Source organism: Gobio gobio (assembly GCF_949357685.1).
Source record: "Gobio gobio genome assembly, chromosome: 10".
Taxonomy (NCBI): Eukaryota; Metazoa; Chordata; class Actinopteri; order Cypriniformes; family Gobionidae; genus Gobio; species Gobio gobio.
The window spans coordinates 28,363,437-28,375,954 of NC_137116.1; the positions used below are offsets into that span (position 1 = coordinate 28,363,437).

At 36.9% G+C, this 12,518-nt stretch overlaps 1 protein-coding gene across 1 annotated transcript in view; it reads right to left on the reverse strand.

Moving 5' to 3' along the window:
- LOC307132468 (transmembrane protein 132C) overlaps positions 1-12,518 on the reverse strand; it is a 414,322-nt gene that overhangs the window by 28,761 nt on the left and 373,043 nt on the right. Inside the window, exon 6 of the mRNA XM_079826812.1 lies at positions 2,228-2,436. Coding sequence (XP_079682938.1) covers positions 2,228-2,436 — 209 coding nt within the window. The remainder of the gene's footprint in view (positions 1-2,227; positions 2,437-12,518) is intronic.

The following is a 12,518-nucleotide window of genomic DNA, read 5'->3' on the forward strand; positions in this document are numbered from 1 at the left end:
TCCCTGTGGGTTATAAGGAGAGTGGTGAAATGTATCCCCATACTTCAGTTTCGAATGACAACTAAATATTATAGGTGCATGCTGGGAAATTGCAGCCAGGAGCATTTGCAATAGGTTTAAAATGATCAACCCCCTAATGTGATTGTTTCATAACTCAAGGTTTTCCTACTTTTACAGATTCGCGGACACCACACCCAGAATTTTAGCAAACCCAAGGATCCCCCAAATCAATACTAAGATACCTTTAATTAATAACTATAACAACCTATATTTTCATACTCCCAGATATGAATGTGAACTTACAATTGAATGAAATTAATATGAATGCTTAATATGAACTACTGCTCTAATAATGATTATATAATGATTGTTAATGAAATAAACGAAAATTGTAGTGTTACTGTTTCTCAATGGAGCTCAACAGTGTCCAATGATTTCATATTCACACATTCTTTTATATCACATCTTTTGTCCTATCATGGATTCACGGCACTACTGTACTGCCCAACAGAGTTGTTTAATGGTTTCACACTCCAGAGCTGCTGGTAAGATTTGTTTCTCTGTGATTGTGTGGGGATTCTCACATTCTTCGCATTGCACCCCTCTCAGGATTTTTGTGCATTTTCCCCTTTAAAGTTTTTTAAAATAAGTTTTTATCCTGAAAATACTCTGTAGGTTTATGCTGAAAATTGCTGTAATTTGTCTTCAATTATCTGATCATTTTGAAAGTTTGCTCGCTAGGGATAAATATCTCTTTTTCTGTGCCAAACACATATTTAAAGTAATTGTTGGAGCATTTTCTTAACTTTTCTTTTAAGTTTCTACCTGCAGGATTTTCAGCCTCAGTTCCCATTCCAGTGTAACTCAATGACGCGGCGTGGGTTACATATGTAAACGAAGAGGTTTTCATGTTTTCTGGGGATATTCCATAGATATAATGATTTTTACACTGTACAAACTGTAAATTCCATCCCCTAACCCGACCCGTCACAGAAAACTTTCTGAAACTTTACGTTTTCAAAATACATTACTTAGTGTGATTTATAAGCTGTTCTCATCATGGGAACCAAAAAAATGTCCCCACAAGTTCAAGAATTGTTGGTATCACTAGGACATTTGGTCCCCACAGTAGGGTTTACTAGGACCACACACAAATAAGCCACTTTTCCACCAGTGGACCAAACAATTGCAACTTCAACACCATCGACTCACAGAACCATCAAATCAGGAACTTACGAAACTGCTTCAACTGCAATGGGCAATGCAAGTATTTCATATTTTAACTAAACAGAGGGTTACGATAAGCAGTAAAATCCTCTTAACGGTGTGCTTTGAAAATAACAAGCTGATGGTTCTTTTCATGGTTAATGACTCTTTTCCATAGCTTCATTTCCGTTTTCGGGTTTCATTCTGTCACTTTCCATCTTATGTATGTATGATTGTGTGTATGCGTTTTGTTTAGATTAGTTGTGTTCGTGATTTAGTTCATAAAAATTGTGCACAATACATATTTGGTTCTGATCCTCTGCTGGCTACAACATCAATTTTATGATTTATGGTCTTGTCACACGCTCTGAGCGTTGTACCTACTAGGAAAGATTTCTTTTTCTGTGGCCATGAAAAATATCCTTTCTTAGAATTAATAATCAATAGGGTGTTCGTTGGACGAACTGATAAAATAATTGTAATATTAATTTAGCTACATCAAGTTAATCAGAAAAGATAAAAGCAGCACTTGCTCTCTCACATTTAACAGGGCACTACAGATGCCCAAGATGAAGGCGAAAGATTGAAGGTATAACTGCATGTGAGTGTGGGTTTGCTTTGTAAGAGTGTTAGCACCTTCTGTCGATGTCACATATGGAAATGTCCTCAAACAAACAAAAATCTATGGTATGTCCTCAGTTAAGTGTCAGATTAACTGATCCAAATATTCATAATTAATCATAACAAGTTATGATTAATTACTCATATTTCCCTTTTGAGCTAATTTGCTACAGACCGAAAATTATATCGGTTTTAAATATCTTCCCAAAGACCACCTGTACATTCACAGACCCCAGATGAAAACCCTGGCAACAACAGATCACAAACACACTAAAGGCTGAACTTTGATTGACAAGTGTTTTAATTTCTGTGGAAATCTGCTGAGTTTTCACTGCGTATGCAGAAGCAAGGTGAGTGCCGATCACTCAATATTCTCTCAATCCATCGCAAAGATTCGTACCTCTGTGCGTTACTGTTTACGGGAATCCTCCAGCCTTTGATCTGACTGAGTTCAGTATCTGAAACTTCAATGTGCAGGGGCAGTTTGGGAATCCAGACCTTCACCTCCAGCTGAGCCCTCAGGTAACCGTACGTGAAGTTCACCAGCATTCGGACCCGTCCCCTCATCTCTTTTCCATTCACGTAGACGTAATCACACCTGTCCGATACCTGACAGAAGAAAAAAAGATTATGTCAGTGATGGAGAGCAGAGAAAAGAACAGGGAATTGATCTTTTCAAGACACCTTAGTGAACTTCACATTACCAAAATCAATGCAATGCATCTGAGCAAAAGACAAGGTATAGCCTATTTGAAATGGATTGACAGTGAAATCTGACAATATTAGGGAAATATTTTATTTGGTAGAGCCGACCTTGACTCTCTGTGAAATGTTTGTGTTCTGGTATAAGTATCATCTTGAGTTATAGTTTAAAACAAACAGTTGACCACAATATTCAGGCACGTCAATTCCGGTCACGGTTAAATATCCCATGCCTTAAGATTTCTGTGGGTTTATCTCGGCTCCCACAATCTTCTCATCTCTTTCAGTTGTTCTATCGGTTTCTACCTTTGAATGAAAAGATAAAAGCAACACTGGCTCTCTCACATTTAACAGGGCACTACAGATGCCCAAGATGAAAACAGCACCCTGTTATCTAAGGCGAAAGATTGAAGGTATAACTGCATGTGAGTGTGGGTTTGCTTTGTAAGAGTGTAAGAATAAACTAGATCTGACAACACCTTCTTTTGATGTCACATATGGAAATGTCCTCAAATAAACAAAAATCTATGGTATGTCCTCACTTAAGTGTCTGTGTGATTGCTGGTCTGTGTCATGGAGAATAATCAAAGGTCCCTGCAAAGATAATAATGTGATAATCATATTAAATGTCTTGAAGGTGCCGTAAGTGATTTCTGAATAAAAGGGGATCGGACCGAGCACCACAACACACCTGTAGCCAATCAGCAGTAGGGGGTGTGTCCACTCATGAGGAGAGGAGGAGAGAGAGTGAGTAAAGGCCCTTTCACACTGGATGCGTAACAAAAAAGCGAAGGGGAAAAACTAATATTTTGTGTGCAAATAGTTTGCGTCAAAACCATTCACATCAGCTGCAACGCGAGTTTGCGACATCTGTGACGTTTCAGAGCTCCAACATTCCAAAACATTCGCGGCGACAGCTGAGAAAACACGGACACTTCATCATCCAGTGAAGATGAGCTTTTCATTTGATTTAAAAGACAGAGAAGAAGGTTTTGGGTGCACCCAGTCTTAAAGAACAGAGAGTCTGAAGGGGAGTATGCTAATCTTGTACAGGAGCTAAAACTTTATCATGGCCGGTTCTGCACTTACTTCAAATGTCCGTGGGACAATATGTGGAGCTCGAGAGAGACAGTAGCACCGCATCTGACGGAGCAGGTTTGTTTCCAGTTGAGTCACAATGTAAACATTTAAGTGCCACAATACTTGATGGAAACACATTCACTTTCCATAGTCGCGGACACAATTAGGTTAGAAAAAAATCAACGAGGTTTAACTCAAAAGGTTATGATATCGTTGTCTGTAGCCTACAGCCTTAATGTTGATTGAATAGCTAATGACATCAACTGAACATTTTGTGACCTTTGTTTCCTTGTATGTGATTGGAGCCTTTTCTGTCGCTGCGAGTGTTAAAAAAAAAATCGACGAAAAAAAAATAAACATAGTTTTTTCGCCGCAGCATATTCGCGTTCGGTGTGGAACTCATTACACAAACAGCTGATCAAAAAATAAAACCATCACGCAAATTATTCACGAGTCAAAATCGTGTCCAGTGTGAAAGGACCTTAAGAGGGAGATTTGAAGAAAGACTAGAAAGAGAGATGACTGAGAGACTTTACAAAAGAGAAAATGTCAGAGGGATATCACTGGAAAAAGAAGGGTTATGATCAGGTAAGAGCTTTAGGACCCACATTAATATTAGAAAAGCTTTCCAGCATTGGAGAGACCTAAGCGGGAAAATGGACGCACAGGGTTGCTTTTGCCATGCTTCACAGAACCAAGATATGCTATTGTTGCAATCAGTGTTGGGGATGCATTACAAGTAACTTCAGTTATGTAACTGACAGCTCTCTTGTCCCTATGTTGAGAAAAATCGTAAGTGCAGAGGCGATTTGTTGGTTTTATTGGTGAAGTAAGTGTTTTTTCTCCTGCATCCTATTCTTCTGCGATCCAGAAGGGCAGCACAGCTGAAAGGTTTGTTTGAGCTGCGCCCTCTACTGTAAAGGCATGAATTTGCATTTCCTTCAGCCTGAGGCTTATTATTTCAATTTTGGTGTTAAAGGGTCTTTACTTTTGCCCAAAAATAGAACTTTTGTATTATATAAAAAAACAAACAAACAAACAAACAAGCCCAGGTCAGAAAAAGTAATGCAAAAGTAACTTAACACATTACTTTTCTTAATAAGTAACACAATTAGTTACTTTTTAAAGGAGTAACACAATATTGTAATGCATTACTTTTCAAAGTAACTTTCCCCAACAGCTTAGGTGAGAACAGATGCCTCTCACGGTTCAAACAAATAGTGCTGGGCAACAAACTCAAGCTCCTCCAACAGACTTCTTTTTAGACTTCTAATTCGTGGCCAGTGTTTTGTTTTGCTCTATCCTCTGCGCTTCCGCGTTTGTCAATATGTCATGCATTGGGTTCACTGATCCCACTGAAATGATTAGTTACTTCAGATATTATCTGTAATGTTTATGGTCTTTTTGGAGAGGATAAGTCATATATTGTAATTGTGGACCCACTTTATATTAGGTGGCCTTGACTACTATGTAATAACATTTAAATAAATAATTTGATAAAAATGCATTTACATGTTTTTACATTGTACTTACATTTAAAAAAATACCTGCATGTAATTACATCTGTAATTAATTTCTGTAGTTATGTAAGACTCGCTCAAATTTCGTTCCAAGGACGGTAACGATAGCAGTTTGAAGGTTGCTGTGCGTTCGGTGTTTTCAGCTGGGCAGAATGGATTTAATTATAATTTATCTTTAATCTGACTCCATTTTACGTAATCTCGTATTTAGGTAAAATGCCAATTGGTTGTTTGGTCATTTATATTTAATAGTTAGTCACACATTTAATCATTCTGTTTAACCTTTTGTTGCAATTATACCGTTCCATACTAGAGATATAGTTAATAATTACAGAGTAATTCAGAATAGATCAAGAATGTAACAATTGATTAACTCTGAGTATATAATCAGAGTACAGAGTATATAATACTCTGTATCAAAGAATAAGATATTGATACCTGACTTCTGAATATTACATAATGCCAACCTCGCTACAGTATTGCACCCCGAACTCTCTGCCACATCGCTGTAAGTAGCTCAGACCAAACCGAAACCTCTTTCAAATGGAAACATCTGATAACAAAGGGAATTTAAATGGAATCGCCTGGATTGAAAGAAGAGACCAAATGGCTCCAAAAGCCACACCCATCATAATATGTAAAATATCTCTAAGCTCTAAAAACTCTTATTACCTTCTTGTATACTTCTGTGGGGACAAGATTTTTGTACCAGTCGCACTGAGACATTTCAAACGATATCAAACACATATAATACTCTAAAGTGAGAATTGACATTAAATCCAATAGATTTTGGGTATATTTCGGTGATCTCCCAGCATGAAATGGAATAGAATGGGGGAAATTCAGGGGAAGGGAAATACATGTAAATTAGAGCCATTCTCAATTTATTCACTCAGCGTGACGTCGTCTGCAAAAAAGTGTCCTTTGTCCTCCACCAGACAATCTGGCCTTGCTTTTTACAGTCTTTCAGTTACATTTATAATTACACTGTTGACACTTCCCTTACACCTAACCCTACCCTAAACCTACCCATACCACCACCCTAACCTTACCCGTATCCCACCTCAATATCAGCAAGAGTTTTACAATACAATATGAACACAATTAAGTTCATTGTACTTATTTTTTTAATGTAAGTACATAGTAGTTAACAGGGCCGTGCAGAGAGTTCTTCAGAGGCAGGGGCTCAGATGTAAAAAAGGGGCAATATGTAAATATATATATATTAGGGGTGTAAGTAGGCTACCTCGGTTTTGAAGTCACGGTTCGGTACGGATTCGGTACAGCAGTTTTACAAAATTGCGTTTTATTAATTTTTATTCAACAGTGGTTTAATAAAAAAAAAATTGTGTCTGTCCTTAAATGAATTCAATTATAACTAAAAGTTTCTTAAAGACAATGCTGTAAACTATATAGGGAGCCCTTACATATTGCTATTAAAGATTAACAACAGAGCCCAAACTATTAGCCTAAATTCATTTGCTATTTATTTTTAGATATAATAATCAACACTCATAAGCTTCACATAAGGCAGTTTTTGCAATAATATCTAAATCTAATTATTATTATTTTTTGATTTATTTGTTGAAATATAATCATTTAGTGGCTGTAATTTTCATGACAGGTTTATTTAAACATACATAACAGGCTAAGTGGTATATAATGAATATATATAGGCTAATATAAAGAATATATGGGCTAATATAGTGCATGTAACGTTATTCAGTGAAAGAGTTAATCTCTCTAGTGAACTCACAGCTGTGGACACTGAATGACTTCTGAGGTAAATGTGATTCTACATGACATTGTTTATTTACAAGCTGTTTTATTGTCTTTCCGCGGTTGAAACACCGATGGAGCGATTACACAACATATGATACGTTTCAGTAAGTTGTAATGTATCCACAACATACCTTTAGATATTCATTTCTTTAGGAAGAGATGATCGCGTTCACTCGCGCGCCGCGCGCTGCCGCTTGAAGTTGAACTGATACGCGTCTATCTGTCACGTCACATAATAGAGCGTAAAAATTGCATTTATCGTTTGAATTTCGTGATAAAATGGACTGAATACTTAATATGTTCGTGTGGGAACTCGGATTGAAGTGTGTTCCGCGCTTTAAACAAGCCGACTGTTAACTGTTATAGATTACATGCATAACCGTTCGGTACACGCGCGCACATACGGATAGCCCGAAACATTAATTCGTCTGTCCATGTAGTTTTCAACCGATTTATGAACAAGAACAGAACATTACCGCTCCACTTCACATCGCCCAATGGAATTTGAACTTGCTTTGCCGGATCACGATTGGTTGGTGTATATACATGACAAACGGGCATTGGTGAATTGTGCAATACTTTAAAATATATAATATATAGATTTGTAATTAAATCAACACATTAGCTCTGATTATGGATGAAAAAAAATATTGGTTTACTTTTTTTCCCGTAAGGCCACACACTCTCTGAAAGGACCATATTTGGCTCGAGAGCCGCTTCCGAACAGAGGAAAATCAGCTGTCAATCAAAACGCACGCAACCCATAGCAACGCGTTATGGCAACGCCTCAACAGAAATTATCCGACTTGTGAGCCGTTCGTTACTATTGTATACATTGTCATGTTATAATAATCACGTTTATTTAGTTTTATTGACCACGATATTATCGTGGATATTTGTCTGAGAGGGGCACTTTTGATTCATTTTGAAAAAGGGCAGGGGCTCGAGCACCCAAAGCCATGAATCACCATGAATCATCTCGGAAATAAAGCAGTCAGCGTTATCTGTCTGAAAAAGTTATGATGCATGTATTTTATTTCTTGATTGAGCAATCCATTTCAAACTCTTAAAGACAGCACAAATGTATGGCTTTACAGTTTCCATATGAGTAAAGTGTTATGTATGCCATGTTGTTGAATAAATTATTCATTTAATAATCATTTAAATCATTAACTGCTTCGAAATGCATGCTGTTAACAAAATCATTGTTGAAAGATTTACAGTTAGCATACTGTATGAATAAAAACAACAATACAGCATGACATAAATACATAAACACAACTGTACAAGGCGATTTCAGGTTACAAGGCATAAATCTTTATTACGATTTCAGAATGCGCACTTTGACATTTGTAATTGTAATACATATGCTGAAGTGTTTCGTCTGTCCGCCAAGCTGATGTTCACTACTTTAATGAATATGAATGAAACTTTTTAATAAGCAGCGGAAATTCCTGACTTGAATGAATAATCATTTTCATGGTTAGGACGTTTGTGGTGTAAGAATGTACAGGGAGACTTCAGATATAAAAACGGTGTCTCCAATGTTTTTTCAGTAAAATCATATAATTTCCTATTGATTCAACAGAATGTGTGAGCTTAATAGGGCATACCAATATGGCGGCGCGGCGGCTTCACTTTTTATGATGTCATGAGCAATCCAGTTCTCTATATAGATCAGTGGTTGGGTCAGAGTTGCCGGAACTAGACTTGCGGACGGAAGCTAGTAATTATAGTGTATAAAGTTATAAATATGGATATTTTTGTTACAAAAACACATCACTTCACTTCAGAAGAACTTTATTAACCCACTGGCCGTATAGATTACTTTTATGATGGATGGATGCGCTTTTCTTGGGCTTTTCAGTTGCTATTCACCCCCGATTATAAAGTTTGGAAGAGCTAGGATATTTTTTAAATATAATTCAGATAGTGTTTGGCTGAAAGAAGAAAGTCATATACACATAGGATGGCTTGAGGGTGAGTAAATTATTGGATAATTTTTGGTGACCTAACCATTTAAGCAAAATGGTTACCAAAAAATTAAATAAAAATAATGTTACTGACCTCAAAATTCCCCATCATGACAGAAAAACCAACGTTTGTGTGTTAATCTAAGTGTGCATAAATTGGCAGTATACAGCTGAACCAGGCACCAAAAGTCACCTTTCCTTTCCCGATGGCTGCTGGAGAAATGGGCACCATTTTGGTTAATAATGATGAGTAAATACAACAGCCTATCGTAAGACACACACTCACAGAGAAGGCAGAAGGGCCGTCTCATCCTCTTGCTGAGGAGTTATGAGGCCACATTCCAAAACCATCCGTTTCATAAATGTTGGCGAAATTACTTGGCTCAATGTTCTGCGGGTCTCAAATCACTATGACTGGCTTGGTTGGACTTTGATTCCTCTAACCAGGATCTAACAGGGATAGAAGCTACAGAAGCAACGCACACACACCATCAAAGTGTGGCCAGCAGCAGAAAGATAAAAGCATGCAAGATCACACATATTCATACACACACAGACTGGCACATGGCTGCAAACCCAAATTGTGCTTAACCCTTTCATATTAATAGAAGTCCTAAAGGCTCTTTTTTATTTGTAAAACCATTTATGTCCCTATTATTTTCTCATAAGGAATGTTAAGTCTCCGTCTGTCAGAACTGCACAATCATTTCATGCTCCCTGTAGAGCAATTAGAAGATCCAGATCTCGTCAAACTATGTTAAAAAGCTAGTGGCCACTTTCAGTGTTTACAGTACACTGACTTTAAAAAAGCTTTAGAGGCAAAAATCCCAATATATTCCCATATTAGGGGAAAAAAACATGAATACAGGAATAAACATCATTTGAAGCCTTAAAGGGTAACTAAACCCTAAAACAGTTTTTTTTTGTTAATGATCTGCAAGACTGGGGCTTTATTAGTGCTGTTTATTGATTTGAGTAAATGTTTTGACATTTGGGTATTTTAATTCTACAAAATATGGTGTAAAAACGTCTGCGTGCTGCCCTCCTAAGGTTAACAGGTTTTTGTAACGGGTTGAAAACGTATAACATTAGCTTTGATCCCATTATAATTCAACATTTTCTGAAAGTTATGCGCCTCTTTTCACTCACCATTTGTTACAAAGAAACAAGAAGAAACTACTGAATAATGTCGCAGAATGTCCCAGAAGAGACTACGGAATAATGTCATTATACGTACTGAAAAATTCAAGAGTCATATTCCTGGCTCTGGCTGAACATAACACACACTGATAGAGCTGAGTGAGACATCTAATCCCGTATCAGAACATCATGGTGTGTTGCTTTCTACACGTAAGGGTTGTTAGAGCTGTGAGAGTTTGTTTCATGCTTGTCTGATTGATAGAGTTGTCTACTGTCAGAGTTTCCTCTTCCCGTCTCCATAGCTTTATCTCTGTTACTTCGACAAAGTCTGAGTGCAAAGATGCTTAGACTGTCTTCTTGAGCTGATAAAGTTAACCCGTTTCATCACACTATAGGTAACAAAAACAACTCAAAAGGGCTTTCATTTTTATTTCAATAGCAATCAAGTGGATGTATGAAGTCCAAGTTTAAGTGTCCAGATATGTTAGCCCCTGTTTCAGCCTGTACAAACAATCCCGTAGTCAGGTCTCATTCATCAGTAAATGAAGAAGAAAAATATTCTTAGCTGTTAAAGGCCCGATATACTTCAAGTGAAATCGAAGAACGAACTGGTGTGAAGTCATTTTGAACAAAATCAGACCAAAAGTTTATTTGATTTTCATTTCGAAAGTTTGAAATAGCTTGCCAAAACGAGCTTTGCTGGTAAAGTTCCTGCCTTTTTGACATGGAAATATTTTCAGTCCATCAAGGCCAGATGTCCATGAGTAAAACATAAACACACTGGAGAGCAGCTTTATAAATTGAAGTTGTAATTCTAATTAAGCAACACTGACAACTTTTTCATGTTTAAAACTGTAAAGAATTTAGCTTTTAAGCAATCTTTTGTATAAAGTGGTCTATAAACAAATGTGTTGTGACATTGCTAGCATGCTGAATTGCAGAGCTTTCTTAAAGAGATAGTTGACCCCAAAATGAAAATTCTGTCATCCTTTACTCAAGTTATGAATTTAATTTCTCTGCTGAACACAAAATAATATACATTGAAGAATGTTGTTAACCAGACAGTTGATGGGTCCCTTTAATAAAAATATAAAAAACTATGGAAGTCAGTGGGGAAAATCAACTGTTTGGTTATCCATATTCTTCAAAATATATATTCTTTGTGTTCAGTAGATGAAAGAAATTCAAACAGGTTTGGAACAACTTGAGATTGAGTAAATTATGACAGAATTAAACATTTTGAGTGAACTATCCCTTTATATTACGTTTAATTGAGGTTTTTAAGGTTCCGAATAGTAATAACTCATTCTAAAGGAATTAAGCTTGGTACATACTCTGCAAGAACAAAGAAATGTGTTCGTTTTCTCGAGGGGGCAAGAACAAGAACAAAGTTTGTTCTGGCCAGTACATTCCATACTTCACGAGAAAAGCAGGTGCCGAAAATTCCCGTTTCTCTGCATCAACCCCACCCCCTTACAAAATTCTGACCAATCACACAATAGTTCTTGGAACCCACAAGAAAAAAGTCCTGCTCAGACGATGTATCGAGAACGTGCTGCGAGAACTCCCAAACCAGGGTTCTCACAGCCCTGGGAGCGAGAACTTTTTTCTCTGTTCTTGCGGAGAATGTAGCGGCCTTTACTGGTCATCTGGTTCAGTATTCTAAAAGTGAAGATTATTGTAACCTAGTAATGATGACTCAAGTCTTACATCCTTCACATTAATTCTGAAACCGTATATAGTAGTTCTTAGTAGTTCCTGGGAGTTATGGAAAAAATAGTAGTTATTGATTAGCTAATAGTTTTTTGTTAGTTTGTTAGTTAATAGAATGTTCATATGCTCCTGTGTAGTTATTGCTTGATGACACAACAGTATTCTAAAGTGTTACCATTGTTTTTTATCATTGTATTTTTGATCCGATAATTCCAGTCTGGTGAGCATAACAAACTTTATAAAACGGTTAGTTTCAGTCCTTGACTTTGATTGGTCAATAGCTGTGTTTTATTCACTATAAAACACGGCTGTGACCACTTCACCCAACGGTTCTGTGTATCAATACCATTAGCAACCACTCTTAGCAATATAAACATGTTGTTCATTTATATTGTTCATCGAAGCTTACTGTGTGAGAGATCGGGATCGAGTGAGTGAGTGTATTACCTGCATTTAGATTTTCCTTCAGGTCAGTCCTATGTGAATAATAAAAAATCAGTTTGAATGTCTACTGCCATATCTTGTCTTTTTAACAGTTAATGGTTAACAGCAACGGGTAACAGTTCCCCATGCCCTGGGAGCAGTAGTCAAAGCATTTGTCATTTTCGTCTGGTTCCCGTGTTCACAACAAGTTTCAGTCCTTTCAATATAAAAGTTGTTTAGGGACTATTTTTTTCCAGCGGAGGGAAGGCTTTTAGTGATTTAACTTCATGAAAGTTGCATTGATACATATTTTTTGGCTTTAATATTTGTATTGTGTGGTAACCGTTTTATAAAAGCA